This window comes from Megalobrama amblycephala, linkage group LG18, assembly GCF_018812025.1.
Source record: "Megalobrama amblycephala isolate DHTTF-2021 linkage group LG18, ASM1881202v1, whole genome shotgun sequence".
NCBI classification, from domain to species: Eukaryota; Metazoa; Chordata; class Actinopteri; order Cypriniformes; family Xenocyprididae; genus Megalobrama; species Megalobrama amblycephala.
Window position 1 is genome coordinate 2,970,806 of NC_063061.1, and position 17,802 is coordinate 2,988,607.

General features: G+C 37.9%; 1 protein-coding gene across 5 annotated transcripts; it reads right to left on the minus strand.

Moving 5' to 3' along the window:
- Window positions 1–599: 599 nt before the first annotated feature.
- LOC125252952 (protein phosphatase 1 regulatory subunit 36) lies at window positions 600–12,584 on the minus strand. Of its 5 annotated transcripts, XM_048166655.1 has the most exons (12): window positions 7,267–7,289; window positions 7,107–7,185; window positions 6,592–6,665; window positions 6,395–6,487; window positions 6,163–6,251; window positions 6,016–6,085; window positions 5,749–5,847; window positions 3,994–4,125; window positions 3,875–3,917; window positions 2,526–2,701; window positions 1,854–2,048; window positions 600–1,764 (listed from the first exon to the last, which is right to left on the minus strand). In XM_048166655.1, exons 1-12 carry the CDS (start codon window positions 7,272–7,274, stop codon window positions 1,494–1,496), a joined length of 1,329 nt encoding a protein of 442 aa, XP_048022612.1. In that variant the 5' UTR covers window positions 7,275–7,289; the 3' UTR covers window positions 600–1,493. The 5 variants fall into 5 exon arrangements, with proteins under 5 accessions (XP_048022612.1, XP_048022611.1, XP_048022614.1 ...); XM_048166654.1 differs by lacking the exons at window positions 7,107–7,185; window positions 7,267–7,289 and adding an exon at window positions 11,931–12,584; XM_048166657.1 differs by lacking the exons at window positions 7,107–7,185; window positions 7,267–7,289 and adding an exon at window positions 11,759–12,057.
- Window positions 12,585–17,802: the final 5,218 nt, after the last annotated feature.

The window sequence follows — 17,802 nt, forward strand, 5'->3', positions numbered from 1 at the left end:
ATTGTGTTCAATTATAGAACGCACAAACAAAATGCCCCCCCCCCCATTGTACAAATATGTCAAGGATTTTTTAAATAACGTAAATGTTTCATGGGTTTTCTATTAGTAAGACACATCATTTACGTTATATTAAGCCATACAAGTTTTAACACCATGCTTCCCTTTAAAGCTCAGTGGGCTCAGGGGAGGCAAGAGGGATGCGACTCCTGCTGTAACTTTACCTGCGGTGTCGCTATTGGACAGTGTGGTTTATTTGGATTTCCCATAATAGCACACATTATCTGCCAAATTCATAAAGGATTTAAAAACAAATGCAAAACATTTCTTTAGGCATGTACATTCAACTGTACAATGACGGCACTATAATGAGCCGTTAACTGTGAAGCTACCTGCTGGAACCAGATCAGTGTAAGTGAATTCTCAATGCAATGTCCCGCCCTCATGAACAAATCGAGAGAGCTTGGCGTAGTAAACAGTGTCAGACAATAAATAATCCTGCTTTTGATTTCTTAAACTCTGCATGAATTGGACATTGCACTAGTCTTTTCTTCTCTATTTTGCTGTATATCTGAGTGAAAAAGATATAAAAACACAAAAGGCACTTTGACTGAAGTATTGCATTTCTGTCATGACAACTCTCTGAGAGTTTGGCTTGGTAACAAATATGACAATGTTAATGTGTTTGGTCTGCTGCTGCTAAACAAGTATGGAACTTTCCACTGCTAGTACACACTCGACACACCACTGTGAGCAAGTAAAGCCCGGGATACACTGCACGAGTTTATCAATCCTATAAGATCATTACTTTATCACACTGTGAGACATGGATCCACTAAACTTGGGTACGACATGCATGTAGACTGTACGATGATAACACCTGTTGACTCGTAGACTACGATGCAAGTTTCTATAGAAGAATAAAAAGTCATCAGCATGCGCTAGTGGTAAACAAAACACCATGTCGAATCACACTTTGGCAGTTGTAATTTTTATTTAAAAAGGAAGCGGCGAAAGAAGAAGGGATTGATTTCATGTTGCATTTTCATTGGCTGGTCAGTAGATGTAGGTGTTAGCAGCAAACACACACTATCATAGGCTATCTTTGGTCTCAAGACCGGGAAAACGTCCGTCTTTGAACCTCTCTCACTGTACGACATTGGACCACCGATTAAGAGCCACGATCACAGAAATCACCACGATTGTTTCACGATGGCAATCTTTCATCTGGGACAGCCAAAAATCATGCAGTGGATCCCGGGCTTTAGACATGCTGCTGCTGTACATTATAGCATACATGAATTACCTGTAGCAGAGCTGGAGCTGGGGAAGGGTACAGCAACTGCTACAGCAAACGATAGGCAAGTATATGTTGAGCAGCAAGCTAACTGGCTACTGATACAGCGGGAACCAATCAGCTGTGCCCTATAGAGAATGATGTGATTGAGTTAAAGACCTGCTGTATCAGCCTGCGCCATCACGACAGAACGTTGTGTTTATTCGGTGTCTGAGGACACTGCTTCAGTGGTTGCTCTGGAGGCTAAGTCGTCACGCCTAGAGCGGATGTGTCCGTCTATAGTTGTGGTCAGTGATCTTTGGCCCATGACAGAGGTTTTCCTACTCCTGATGTGTACTTGTGGGTCAGGGTCCACCACCTCGCCGTCATTACCCTCATCACCCTCATCTTCCTCATCTTCACTCTGGCCTTCCTGAGGCTTCAGTGTCTTCGAGCTGAATTGGCTCAAAGGCTTTCCAAGAATGCCAAAGCTAAAGGCAAAAGAAAGTAAATACAATCAGGCAACAGAGACTATTAGAAACAAAGCGAAATAGACACATAAAATGCTTTTTATTATTACCTGAGAGACTTTAGCTGCTGTTTCAGCCCCTCCATCAGAGCCTCTGAATCACAGCCTTCAGTCGAGGGCCGTTTGCCACGTCTGAAGCCCCCAAACAGGTGCGGGGCGTTTTCTTGTGGAGTGGGCAGCAGAGAGACCATCAGAGGCGAACACTGGGTTAGAATCTTGTTCAGAGCTGGACGCCGCTCTGACCTCCTGGGTTAAAGGTCGGGAGACAGAGAGTGAGAGATACAGATGTTCACTTGCAGTTGCTTAACACAGAAGTTGATCAAGTTACTTCCAACACCTCACAAACCCCTAAAACCTCTTCATTCACATGCATAATAAATAACATTTAGTATAAATGTGTATCACACATGTTTAAAGTCTGGCTTGTACTAGGCTTTGGCGATTAAAAGACTCAAATATTATTATTTTTATTTTTATTTTCAGAAATGAATGCTTGTGTTTTTCAGACAGATTTATTAAAAAGAAAGATAAATAAAATCATATAATATAAAATAATTAAATAATATATATAAAAATAAATCAAACAACATATAATGAAAATAATACAATATTTTAATTAAAAATATAACATTTTAAATTAAATAAACATACTGAGCAATTTCAGTTTACAAGTCAAACATCATTAAATTTTAATTATACCCAGTTTTCTTGCCGCTTTCCCACCTGTTGTTCAATGCTGTTCGTTGAGGCTCCATAGACTCAGACCGATCACCTGGTTCATTCAGGGCGGGGTTAAAGCTGTCTGAGCGGAACAAGCGACCAATCTCCTGCTGGATGACCTTCAGGTCCCGCCTCTCAAAGGTCACCCATACAGCATAGCTGTAAAAACTGTAGAGACACTGAGACACAGAAAACACACTGACGTCATGCTGGGAAACTACTGATATTCAAGTTAGGGTTAGTGTTAGGGTTATTCTGGAATCCACTGCTGCTTCAATACATATCTTTAGAGTTATTAACATTTATCTTTCTAAATATTATATTTGAATGACTTCAACTTATGGTAAAGCATTTATTTTCTTTTTCAAACACTAGAAAATAATTTTAAATATTGTCTGTACCTTTTACTGAGAGAAAAGTACAACTTATCAGTATGTTTTGAGAAACTTTCCGGTTTATAGTTGGAGCCTGGGCCAACTTCAGCCTTGAAGAAGCTGTGAATCATGTGTTTCTGTGTATATGCGCTAGTGTTCTGTGTGTAGGTCCTGTATTGGTATCAGTGGACAGATGGCATTTGGCCGGAGACCTGAAGACATTATGTCATGACCCAACAGGACATCCAGTACCTAAATCCAGGGTCCCCTCGTCAGCATCCTGACAAATGGAGATATGCTTCTGACTATCTGTCCATGTGTGGAAGATTCCTAATCTTGTCTATTTTTTCTTAGCCAAGCAGAATAATTTTTACCCAAGTATTGACGTAGTTAGTGGACTCTGTTAGATTATAATTGCTGTGGAAACGTGAATGTGCGCAGAGCGGCCTAGAACTCAAACTATTCTTCAGTAAAACTTCAATTTATTATTATTGGGGCAGTCATGGCCTAATGGATAGAGAGTTGGACTTGTAACCCAAAGGTCATGGGTTCGAGTCTCAGGGCCGGCATGGATTGTCGGTGAGGGGAGTGAATATCCAGCGCTCTCCCCACCTTCAATACCACGACTGAGGTGAGACCCTTGAGCAAGGCACTGTACCCCCAACTGCTCCCGGGCGCCGCAGCAATGGCTGCCCACTGCTCCGGGTGTGTGTTCACGGTGTGTGTGTTCACGGTGTGTGTGTTCACGGTGTGTGTGTGCACTTGGATGGGTTAAATGCAGAGCACAAATTCCGAGTATGGGTCACCATACTTGGCCACAAGTCACTTCACTTTCTTTAAAACTTTGACTCCGGTTCTTCATTCATCATATCTGGTCTTTTGAGTCTTTAACTGTAAAATTCCCCTACAAAGTACATAAAAGTTTTGCTTTAACATGTTCAGGAATCACATGCTGTATATTAGTTGAATAGCACAAACCTCATCTAGCTGAATGTCACTGTGAGTGGACGACACCTTGAACCTGTTGGCAAAAATCAGGCCTTCATTCATCAAATGGTTCACTGAGGCTGACTCACACATCATGTGTCTGTCCTGACCTGTCACAAGCCACGAGGTGCTGTTGAGACGGAGCTTCTCCCAGCAGCAGGCTGGAGTACGAGAGGGCGAGCTGCTTCAGTGCCAGATCACACGTGTCCGCCACCATCCTCCGCTCGGTGTCGCTGTCCTCTCTGAAACAGAACAGCGTTAGGCTGCGTACACATCTTTATTGTGTTCCTATCATAATGTTGTGCTTTTTCATGTGACTCAAACTCACCCCTAGACATGTGCTGATATTCGGTAATACGATATATCGCGATAATGAATATGCAAAATATTATTATCGTGGGCACTTCAAAATACTGTGAATAATTATTTATTACGAATTATTCACATTTTTATAATGCATTTTAAGAATACTTTCCCCATCAACCATATAAAATGCACAACACCGCTGTATTCTGCGTCAAAGGGACACGCGCTCAGATGTAAACAAGCCCAGCGTGCACGAGAAGCACATGACTGAACGAGTGAAGGAGACGCGCTGAATGAAAGCAGAGGGCGCTGATGGAACAGCAGAAATGAGCGGTTACCCCGGAAACCCCGTAAACAAAGCAGCTGCGCTACTGAACAGTATTTAAAATGCTTCAGACATTCAGTTTTTTTCTAATCTCAATGTTCATCTGTTACAAATCCTGTCAGTTCCCAAACTACATTTCCCATCATCCTCCCTGTCAGTCACATGCTCACACTCCACTCCAATCATCATCAGCCACATACACCTGTAGCTTGTTATCTGGACTATAAAGGACTCACACACACACCACCTTATGGCGAAGTCTTGATTATCCTGTGTGTCAGCTCCAAGCGTTATATCCTGTCTGCCTGTCTAGTGTTACCGTTCCTGCCTGTTAACTGTTTATTGACCCGTTGCTGCCTGTCCTGACTCCTGCTTTGTACACCGACCTGTGAGTGATATCTGCCAGTCCTGTGCCTGTATTCTGACTACGACTCTGCCTGTCCCTTGCTGTTCCTGTTTGCTCCCGATTGACCCTGCCTGTATGACAACGCTCACGTTTAATAAAGCTTTGCATTTGGATCTCTACCGGAGTCCCGCCTTCGTTACATCATCACAGCACGAAATATTTAATACTTCAATTAACAGGTTATTTATTTTCAAACTTAAACATTTTTATATTTTAATCTGGACTACAGCATGCCCTAATGATTAGAAATGTTCTGATTATGTGTTATTGATCAATAACACTTAGTGACAAACGGCTTCATTAGTTAACATGTTCATTCATTATTACCAAACTGAAAATGAAAAATACTTATAAAGCATTAATTATTCTTAGTTAATGTTTAATAACTTTATTAAATTCAAAAGTTGTAACTATTATTCAATGGACCCGATCTAAAACTAACGATGATCAGTTGTTTTTTTTAACCAAGATTAACAAAAAAATAATTCCTTCTGTAACAAATGTAGCTGTTGCTCAATCTTAATCTTAGTTAATGCATTAGCTAACATTAAATAATGAGACTTTATTATAAAGTGTTACCTGTTCTTTATACTTTTTTTGCACTTTAGTCTGTTTGAAACATTTTAATTTATATTTTTTCTGTATTGCGTTATTGTTTTAAAAATATTCAGAGTTCTTTTTGTTATAAGAAAGAGTTCTTAAACCTGTTATACTATGACAACACTTTTTTGCAACTTATTTCAATATCGTGATAATATCGTATACCGTGAGAAAAGCTTCAGCAATTAATCGCAACATGAAAATTTGATACGTCACATGCCTACTCACCCCATGAGAGACTTTGGTTTTTTCTCCAGAGTTTTCTTCTCAAAGAAGCAGGAGAAGTAGAGCAGGAGATTGGCAAGAAACACATCCATCTCTTTGCTCCTGCGGATATTTTAACAAAAGAGGTTTGAACTTCATTTAAGTGTATCTAAGAAGTGAATATAATAGACAAAATAAAGAAGAAGAAATCAGTAAATATGAGTAAATATTAAGAATAAAGAATATGAAAATATAATCCTTAAATAGATTAAAATAAACCTAAGAACGTACTTGAGCAGCGGTAAGAAGCGTGGCGGTATGGGATAGCCCTCGTTCTCCTGCAGCAGACAGACCGCTGCCACTGCAACACATCTCATGTATATTAAATCAAATCATCTTAGCCGTTGTTTTTCATTGTGTATCAGTACATGGACCTACATTTAACATCCTGAATTGTGACATGTGCCTTTTGTGAGCGTTTTACTGAGTTCTTGAAGGCGTCCAGTTGAGCGGGTGTCGCAGTATTCCTTTGAAAACATGAAACAGAGTAAATCAGTGGCTCAGAATAACAAATCAAAGTCCTGCATACTGACCAGGAGAATTAAATTATTCAGCCATAATTATTTCCTGATGGCTGCCATACGAGCTGATGTCAAAAAACTAAAAATACTTTTGCCACTTCTCCAGATACTGTCTGATTCGCTCTTGGTATGCAGATGATTTTGGATTTTTCTGCTTTTTCTCCTCTTCTTGGGCTTCAAAACTGCAAACAAATAAAATCTGAATTACTGATTATGCTTGTGCGATTTTTTTCCTCAATGAAATAAAAGAAACGCAGGCTTGTGAACCCGAGCAGTGACAGATGACCTGATGAACTCCAGGCTCAGGGTTTGATCGTTGCAGGTCCAGCGTCCAGAGGAAGGTGGCGCTGCCATCGTTACCTGTCACACAATTAACATCGAAATAATGATGAGACCTTATTGTTCTCTCTCCACCATTTGACCATTTTTTAAAATAATAATTAAAGAACATAAGGCACCGAGGCTGCTTAATTTTCTGTCTTGAGCTGAAACTAAATGAGCAACTAATTACATTCATTTGCCCTAATTATATGATGAATTATATGTATCATCATCTTGTAAATGCTAAATTCATATCTAAATATTTTACAAATTAATCTCTGCCATTTTCCCACTATGACTGAGCAAATTAGTTGTCGTATTAGTTGTCTCTTATTAATTGTCATGTTAATTGTCTTATCTTGAGAAAGAAAGAGGTTTTAAGTTTGGAAGTTTTAAAAGCTTTTGCCGTTTGAAGCAGTGAGTTACAGACGTGTTGGTGACTGAGACCTGTTAGTTTTTACTGTGATGTGCGAGTTTTACCATAAAAACTAATCTGAGAAGATTGAAATGACCTGGATATCGAGTGAAGGACTCTTGGACACACAAACGGCTGCTAGTCCTAAAACACATTCGGTCTGTTATCATTATTACTGCTGCAGTGGTTTCTAGAGCAGTGTTGACACGTGACACGAATTCCTACCGTTTCATTCGGTGATTTTGCCATAATAACTCATCCGCTCAATAACTCAAAAATAAACAAATATCCAATTCAGTAAACTCGGGAACTGGGAGCGTCCACGGTATCCTAGCGACAGACTAAAGGCTGAGCTGCGCTGCGCCAGTTCTACGCGTGACGTTATGTGGGAAGCCACGCCCACCACGTACACATATGTAATCCACCCAATTAATTGAGGTTGTTCCTATGTAGTTTTATGTATTATTTTTTTTCTCTTTCCTAATGCATAAAATGTTCAGGCATATTTGTATTTTATTTTTTATTATTTTTATAATTATTATTTTGTTTTCGTGACGGATGAAAATAAGTTTTTTTTGTTGTTGTTGTTTTTGAATATAAGTTTCACATATATTCAACATATATAAATATTTCATAAATAATGCTTTGATAAACGATGTCACCATGAATCAGTATTAAAGATATTAGAAAAAATAGTTTCAAAACTTAAGGAAAAAAAAAAAAAAAAAACAAGGATAGAAAAAAAAAGAAAAAAAAAGAGAAGGGTATACATGTATATTTAAATTAAAGAAGAGGAATTTAAGTCTTTGTAAATGTCCATAGTTCTGATTGCTTTGCGGGTTGAAAGTCCTTGTAAGGTTTCAAAATAAATCTTCATGTCAGCCTTGAAGTGGGTGATATTGGGTATATCCTTCCAGACCATTTACATTTGTGTATATGAAATTTACCAAGTAAAATTATAAGATTTAACATAAACACAAGATTCTTATCTATACCTTTTTTGTCATAATAAAAAATAACATCTCTTTTGTCTATCTTAATTTGGATTCCACTTAACATATTAAATAAATATTCCACATCAATCCAAAATAATTTAACATACATACAATAAAAAAAAAGATGTAAAATAGTTTCAGTATCCATTTTACAGAATACACAAGATTCAGAAAGATCATTTTTATATTTTTTTAGAAAATGGTTTGTTGGATAAATTTTATGTATTATTTTAAAGTATATTTCGTTAACTTTATTATTGATACAGTATTTATTGTTATAAGTCCAAATCAATCTCCAATTAATATTCTCAAAATGGTCATTCCAAAAGAATTTATGTCAAATGTTGCAGGACAGTGAATCAAACGTCTGAATAATTTATTATTACATTTACTGTCTTTAATATCAACACCGTCCAACAAGACCTCTTTTTTAAACTTTGATTGCTTGTGAGATTCACTGATGCCTTGTAGAAGTCTCAAAAAACCTGTTGGTATTGCATCAAATACGATGCTATATTCTCGTGGAGATACAGGGATACAGGATGTCTGTAAAAATTCAGAATATGTAAATAAGTAGCCCTTGTCATTTATCAATTGTGAGACCATTAAGATACCGTTTTTAAGCCAATTGTTATAGAAGATTGATTTATTCTTATATTTAATGATTTTATTATTCCAAATTAACTGTTTGTGGGGAAAAAATTATGTTTGTATATAAGAAGCCAACACAAAAGAGCCCGTCTATGAAAACTGAATAGGGAGTTTATTAACCTCAAAGTCTCATTTTAAAAGAAAATCTATACCACCAACTTTTTCAAAAATAAGAATTATATACCATAACTTATCTTTATGCTTAGTATAATGTTTAATCCAGTTCAACTTGAAAATTGTATTAGAAGTAGCAAAATCGAGCACGTTCAATCCTCCTTGATTATAGGAATTACATAAAATATTTTTATTTAAATAGTGAGGCTTGTTTTTCCATATGAAATTGAATAAAGTTGAATCAATTTTTTTAAGAAAAGATTTTGGCACATCTAATACTTTCGCAGGATAGACTAAGCGAGATAGCCCCTCCGATTTGGACAAAAGAACCTTTGAGTGATAAATCCCTCATGAGCCACATATCAAATTTCTTTTTAATTTTCAACATAAGGGGTTGGAAATTAGATTGCACTCTGTCTGACTGATTTTTACAGATATTGATACCAAGATAAGTTACCTCCTCCCTAACTGGAATACCTTCAAATTCACTTAAATGAATACTATTGTCTTTAAGTGGAAAAAGAGTACATTTTTTAACATTTAAAGATAAACCTGAAGCTTCAGAAAATATACTGAGAGAACTTTTTTAACCTGTGATATATCTTTCAAAAAAATGCTGTATCATCAGCAAGTTGACAACATTTAATTTCTTTTTCCCTAGTTATGATGTAAATGTAGTGTCATTGTTTCCATGACCAAGAGAAACAGAAACGGGGCCGCCGGATCTCCCTGTTTTATGCCCCGGGAGATGCTAAATCTACGAGTAGTTCCCCAAGGAAGTTTAACTGAACTATTACAGTCACTATATAAAGTTTGTATCGCCCTTTTAAAGTATTGACCAAAACCAAAAAAATCTAATAGATCAAATAAAAAATCATGTTTCACAGTATCAAAGGCTTTATATATATCTATAAATAAGATGTAACTGTAATCTGTTATGTAATCCTTATAATTTATTAAATCTAAGATTAATCAAATATTATTACTAATATGTCGTCCTTGCATAAAGCCGGACTGACTATCATCTATAATTGTATCTAAACACAACTTTATTCTTTGTGCAAAAATATGAGCCATCAATTTTGCATCATTATTTATTAAGGTTATAGGCCTCCAATTGTCAAGTAATAAACAATCCTTATTGGATTTAGGTAACAATGTAATTAAACCTTGACACATAGTTGGGGGAAGCCTACAAGATTCTATAGCCTCCTTAAAAACCAATAATAAGAATTCAGAAATATAATCTTGAAATACCTTATAAAATTCACCTGTAAGGCCATCATTCCCTGGGGATTTATTATCTTTTAACTTACTGATGTTCTTTTTGAGTTCATCAATGGATATATCTTGATCACAAAAATCCTTCAATTTCATCAATACCTTGTGCAACATTATTTATATAAGAGAGGAAGTATGAGCTCTGATTACTGTTGTGTTCAGAATAGTTTTTTATAAAATTCTTCCACAAAATTCGAAATTTGTGGGGGGTCTTCAGAGAGCTGTTCATTAATTTTAAGTTTATATATACTATTAACACGAACATTTCTTTTTTTCTAAATTATGAAAATATTTTGTGTTCCTTTCACCAATGTCTATCCATTTCCGTCTGGAACGAATAAAAGCTCCCCGTGCTAAATTTTGATAGATATTGTCCAATTCATATTGTAATTCAATTAAAATACTGATGTCGGCTGGTGATTGCTCAGTCTTTTCATAAATAGAAATGATTTCCTTCAGTATTCTATCTTGTCTCAGTCTTTTTTCCTTAGATAATACTTTTCCCCTTTTGACAGCCATATTACATATCTGAAATTTGGTATATTCCCAATGTTTGCCATATATTTCTTCTTTTTTTGCTTTTATTAAATTTTCATTTATAATTTTTTTGGCTTTTTCTTTGAAGATTTTATCACTCAAAAGTGTATCATTTAATTTCCAATAATTTGGTTTATATTTTATTGATTGATTCCTAATACATAAGACTAAAGTAACCAAATTATGATCAGAAAATATTGAGGGTTCTATTTTGGCTTCTTCCACACTGTCTAGTAACTCATTTGAAATAAGCCAAAAGTCAATCCTGGATCTCTTGGATAAATCTTTGTTATTCCAGGTAAACTGGATTTGATCTGGATTTTTTAATCTCCATACATCACAACAGTTTAAATGCAGACAGAGATTATTAAATTCTCCTTAAGTGCCTCTTAATGATCTTTGAGGTTGACAGTCTTTGGTGGGGTCACTTATGCAGTTCCAGTCGCCCGCAAAAATTAGTTTAGCATTAATGAAGGAGTTCGATAAAGCATTTATCTGTTCTTCAAATTCAGCAAAAAAGTGTGTTTTTATGACTATTGTTATGACCATATATATGTTACCCAAAATGAAAATATCCTCCATAAATTCAATAACTAAAATAATCCATCTTCCTGAATCATGAACTACATTTTTAAGGATTTTTCCCTGAAAGGAACCCTTTAATATGGCAACGCCAGCTGATTTACTGCTTCCATAAGCCATCCAAATATTATCTCCCCACTGATTTTTCCAGAAATTAAAGTCTGAAGCTAAAGCGTGTGTTTCTTGTAGGAAATAAAAATCTGCCTTGAAAGTTTTACAAAATAAAAATACAGCTTTCCTCTTAATCTGTTCTCGTATACCCCTCACATTGAGTGAATAAAGTGACAATGACAAGTTGAAAAGTATAACAAAGTTTGACTCAGAAAAAAACCCCTTGAGTTTTGGGGCTATTAAAAAAACAAAATGATTTTCTGCACCTTTTAAACACTAATTTGAACAGGCAAACAAGAGTTTATAAATCTCTGATCTTTGAACTATCAAACATGAGGTATAACAGCACATCATTAGATGAAATTTAGAATACAGCTACATTTCTCAACGAAAGCAGTTTCCTTTAACATCAAGTCCGATCCATCATTACATTCTAATTTCTTTACCCTCAATGAAGGCTTTGGCTCCGACGAAGAATGCTTTTTTCCCTTGCTTTCGTGCCTCTTCAATCTGTGGCCACAGTTTAGTGCGTGTCTCTTTGTCTTTTGTAGTTAAGTCTTCGCCGAACTTTAACTTGTTTGTTTTGAGGAATTCCGAATTCTTCGCACATTTCCATACCTTTTCTTTGGTTGATCTGGACATAAATCGTGTTATCACCGGCCGAATTTTGCCATCCTCTCTCCGTCCGATCCTTTGGCTTACATCAATTTGGCAACGAAGATTCTCTTCGGGGTCTTGAATGACTGCCTTGCAGATGTCAATCACACGCTGTTTAACGTCTTCTCCTTCCTGCTCTGGTAGGCCATACAGCCTCAGGTTCCATCTCATTCAATCTGTCTTTCAGGCCTGTTATTTTCTTCTGATGATCATTACTTGTCTTTTTTGCCGTTGATATTTCTGTTTTCATGTCTTGCAGTTCGTTGAAAAGAAACTCCGATGATTCCTTTAAAGCTTCGATGCTATCTGCATTTTTCTTTATAAGACCTGCAAGACTGTCCGCATTTTCTTTTATTTTTTCAGCCACAAGCCTCACGATGTTATCTTGCAACTCGGAGAGTGTAGGTTCAGCTTTCCCTTTCTTTGCGGCCGGAGTGCATGGAGTCGAGTCAGGGAGAGGGACAGCTCCTCCGTCGGAAGTGTAAGAATGGTGCTGCTTTGACAACTTCCATTACATCCTCAGTCAAATCTTTGTTTTCACTGGTGAATGAAAGAGTCTTGTTTATTTTTTTACCTTGGTCTCTTTATCTTTTCTCGGTCATCTTTGATTTTCTTTTTTTCCCCCTTCAATGTGTTAATTAGTCTGTTTAACTCAAACACACTCCGAACAAATGTCCAAAATCATCCTTGTACCAAGACAACAACGTAAACATATAATTCCAGTTGTTTGCACAGATCGAATTTAACGTTTAAGGTGAAAAAATCATTTATTAATCCTTAGCTATGAATATCACCATCTATTCCGGCCGTAAAAGTTAAAAGAAGTAAAAGAAACGTGTCGATGGGTGCTGACGTCACATGCGCGCCAGCAGCTCGTTGAAGAGAGAGATGTGAGCCACATGTGCGGCTATTATTAATCTTACCCATCTTCATTATTTTTCTAAATGGATGTCTGAACTGTTTTATTGCATTAGGTAAGTCACAATCATTCTTTATTTTCATAAATATTGTTTAAGTATGTGTTTGTTGACACATACATGAAATGCGGATGGTTGATGCTGTTCGTTAAATGGGTATTAAGTGTGCAATGCAATATTTGTAAAGTGTTTCTGAATTTGTATACTTGTTAAACCTGTTTGGACAGAAATAATGTTAAACTTAAAGTTTAAGTTATAAATGTTATGCATTTCGGTGATGGATGCTGATGTCACATGCGCGCCAGCTTGTTGAAGAGAGAGATGTGAGCCGAGGGAACAAGATGGCTGGATAAGCATATTTATTCGCTCACCAGTAAATCTTGATTTTTATGTCAACATTTTAATCATCCTAATTGTTGTGTATCAGCGAGTATTGGACTTTGTCAACAAAAAAAGCTTCCAATCACCCGAAATTAGTCATTCCAGGACAAGAAGGGATGCCTGTAAAAACTTTGGGTTCTCTTGCCGAACATGAATACGTCATGGAAGCCGACCACGTCGATCATAAAGAGAAACAAAAAGAATCTTCCTCCTTGCAGAACACTCCAACTAAAGTCCAGGCTAAGAAACGGAAGGGTGACGAAAACCCTGAGATTTCCAATGCCGCTCTTCTGGAAACTATAGTTGCCAGATTCGATCTACAAGACGGGAAGCTGAGCAACATTGAGCATAAAGCCCCGGGTATACTTCAGCTGTCGGCGTTCGTGCACCGTCCGCATGACGGAGGGCTCGCAGCCGTCCGCACACCCCGTCCGCGTGCAGCCCAAATTTTGAGACCTTGCGGACGGTGCGCGTGCAACAGCGCATGCGCAAGCAGGAAAGAAGCGTCCACTAGGTGGCAATATGCACAGTACTGAGCACAATGTGCAGTCGTCGAAGAAGAGTGTGTAAAGAACGATTCAAAAACAAGACGAGTAAACGCATAAGCATGCCTTCTCCATCGTTTTTGATACCTGTTCTCTTGGAGTATCTTCTGAACTATGCTGCAATGGTGGCTGCACTATTTTTCTTCTCCAATCCTGCCCAGCGAATGTCCGGTTGTCTGGTAATAGTATAGAAAAAATTGCACTGCGCATGTGTCGAACTCTGTCATCCGCGCGCATCCTTGGTTATAGTATACTTTGAAAGATGCGCGGACGCGACTGCGTGCGTGACGTGTCCGGGCACGGAAAGTGAAGTATACCCAGGGCTTAAGATCACTGAGAACAGTCTAATGATCGTCAGCCTGACAAAAGCAGTGGAATTCAACGCGGTGGAAATAAAGGACTGTAAAACTAAAATAAACTTGTTCGAAAAACAACTGGCCTCCGTTGTCACATCGCACGCAGACTTGATAAGCCACACGTCGGAGCTCCAACGCTACAAAAGACGATGGAACCTCAGAGTAATCGGAATGAAAGAAACCGCAGGTGAAGATATCCGAAGAGAAGTCATTTCCCTGTTAGCCGAAATTGGACCTCACCTGCAGCACAAACTTGAAGACATCGTGGATACAGTCCACCGCAGGTGATCATTCAGTTCTGCATGCGGAAACACAGAGACGGGTTCTGGCGTTCCTCCAAAGTCTCGGATGTCTGTAAATTCAGGGGAATAAAGTTTACCGAAGATTTATCTAAGGAAGATCACGAAGCCCATGCTGCACTATGGCCGAGGATCAGTGAGGCTAGAGCCGCAGGGAAGAAGGCCTACTACCGTGGTCCATATGGCTACATAGAGGGCACCCGGACTGTCGAGGACGGTTGATCTCAACAACCTTGAATGCACTCATCTTCCTTTTGTGTTGGTAAGAGGTGTAAGCGGGATGTTTTGTTATGTTTGTGCTGTTGAGCGAGATATCGTTACAGTGCTCTGTTTGAGAGAGACATTGGTTTGTGTTCATTAGAGTACGATTACATATTTTCTATTTGATTGTTTATCTTCTTATTTCACATTAATTTTATTTATTGTTTGTTTCTATCAGTTAAATGTTCTCAGTGAGATCGTCTTTGTGGCAATACTGTTCTACAACTTGCCTGGCAAAATTATTAAGGTAGAAACAGATCCAAATGGCCATGGGGCTTCAGCTGTTAAACAACAAATTATTCACTGAAATTTCTAATTCTCTATTTGAGTTAAAACTGGTTTACCCAACTGATAATATGATTATAGGAGATGATTTCAACATGGTTATGGATGAAGCGTTAGATCGCTTTCCGCACAAATTTAATACCTCTCACCCTAATCTTAACCTTCTTAATTTTTGCTTGAATAATAATGTAGTGAATGCTTGGAGAACTGCGAATCAAAATCTTAAACAATTTTCCTGGTTCAAAACTAATGGGACTTAGAGAATTGATTATTGGTTGACCTCATCTAACCTAACCGACTTTACCAAGGACATTTCAATATCCGCAGCACCTTTAACTGATCACTGTTGCATCTCTATATCATTCTACTCGGCAAAAGAGAATCGCATAACAAGGGTTATTGGAAATTCAATGCTGATTTATTAAAACAAAAAATTTTGCTCGCAAATTAAATCCTTAATTAATGATGTAACATCGAATAAGGACCTATTTTCATAAGTAAATGGGAATATTTAAAACACAAGATTCAGGAATTTTCTATACAATTCAGTAACAATTTAAGTAAGGCCAGAACTCTCTAGGAAGTATGACCATATTAGCCCAGTTCTGTCATCACTGCATTGGCTTCCTGTTAAACATCGTATAGATTTTAAAATCTTGCTAATTACTTACAAAGCACTAAATGGTTTAGCTCCCCAGTACCTAAGCGAGCTCTTAATGCATTATAGTCCTTCACGTCTATTGCGATCTCAGAATTCAGGCCAGCTGATAATACCCAGAATATCAAAATCAACTGCAGGCAGTAGATCCTTCTCCTATTGGGCACCTAAACTCTGGAACAAGCTTCCTAGCATTGTTCGGGATGCAGACACACTCTGTCAGTTTAAATCTAGACTAAAAACACATCTCTTTAACCTGGCATACACATAACACATTATCAATTTATATTTTCAAATCCGTTAAAGGATTATTAGGCTGCATAAATTCGGTCAGCCGGAACCGGGAACACTTCCTATAACACCAGATGTACTCGTTACATCAGAAAAAGAATGGCATCTATGCTAATATTAGTTTTTCTGTTTATCCCGAGGTTTACCGTAGTCAACCGGATCCGGGCCGTGTCCAGCTGAGACAAAGGACCAGCGCCTTGACACGACCACAACGCAGCCCTGAAGTATCATCAGAGATCGAGTCAACTAGATCATCCACTGTGAAGGCCTCATCGACACGACAGCCAGTGCCACAGTTCTTCAACAGACCGCCCATCCCGGCGTGAATACGATCCTCAACTGGATGGAACTGAAATAAATACTTTGATTGTTGCGATCCTATCAGACTTATGATAGCAACCTGATTCGTAACAAAGCACTGTTTGCCAGAGGAGAACTGGCCCCCGACTAAGCCTGGTTTCTCCCAAGGTTTTTTCTCCATTTTAACACCTGTTTGCCACCTGATGTCACCTGATGGAGTTTGGGTTCCTTGCCGCTTGCCGCTGGGGACACTTGACATTTGACTTGACATTTGATATTCAACAGTATTCTTGACATTTATTCAACAGTGCTTTGATCTGCCTGCATTGACACTATTCTTTAAGAGCTGCTGTGCAGCCAAAATTCATGTACCAGTTATCATTGTAAAGCTGCTTTGACACAATCTGCATTGTAATAAGCGCTATATAAATAGGTGACTTGACTTGACTACAGTTCTGCCTGTCCCAGTTATACCTGTCTGCTCCTGTTTGACCCTGCCTGTATGACCACGATTGTTCTTAATAAAGCAATCAAATGGATCCCTGCCAGAGTGATGATTTGTTACAGACTGTCCCTTTTTGGTGGTGGTTGTTTTTCCATTTCAGCCTTAACTTTTCCTGTTTGTTTTTATGGTTTGTCTCTTGCATTTATACACCTTTCATTTGTAATATGATGTTTTAGGGCCATGTCCCCATAGACACTGATTTTATGTACCTTTCTATTTTTGTTGTAATTTGTATTGTAATGTAACTGAATACCAGACTCAGAGAGGATTATCGTCAAACCCAAACAGGAATTTATTGAACCGATGGATTGCTCTGATGAAACAGGTGAGTAATGGCTAATTCAGAAATAATGATTACTGGATAATTAATAACAGTCTCTCATCCCAATTTACCTGGTAAAAGGGAAGGACCATGAATGGTTAGTGAAGGTGACTGGAGAGCACATACTACTTGGATGGTTGGAACAGGTGAGTAGTGGAGCTGGGGAACAGGGGCTCGTTTCAATAAGGAGGTTCAACCAACTCTGAGTTAAATCTTGAACTCTGAGATGGGGAAACTCTGAGTTTTCGGTTTCAGAACAGCTGAATTGAGTTAGTTCAATCGACCCGAAGTTAAGCGTATGCACCACGACTATTAAAAGCCATGATCAATGGAACTCAGATATTACGATTCACCATGGCAACAGCACCCGACAAAAAGACATCTGCATACAGACAGAGTCAACACAAGTTTAATTCTCATCACTGTTATAATATCATGGGTGAAAACTGGCAGAACGTTAGGGTATTTAATCAATAGGCTATTCATTTTCATGGTATCCCACAATCAAAAAAACTTACACTTTTTGCTCCTTTATTTTTGTCTGTACCCTTTTATTTTATGTCCATTTTATTCTATCTGTGCCCATCTGCTCATTTTATATGCTCCATCAACTGTTGGAACCAGTTTACTGGTTGAGAAATTTAGTCAGTTGACTGCAGGTTAATATTCAAAGTCACTTAAGCTCAGATATATAGGGGTGCTCTGCACTCTGA

Coding starts and splice junctions, on each gene's coding strand:
- LOC125252952 (XM_048166654.1), bottom strand. CDS start 12,140: ATGAGATGGAACCTGAGGCTGTATGGCCTACCAGAGCAGGAAGGAGAA. Junction 3,918..3,993: donor CACCTCGTGGCTTGTGACAG/GTCAGGACAGAC, acceptor TTTTGCCAACAG/GTTCAAGGTGTCGTCCACTC. Junction 2,049..2,525: donor CGAACAGCATTGAACAACAG/GTGGGAAAGCGG, acceptor CCTTTAACCCAG/GAGGTCAGAGCGGCGTCCAG.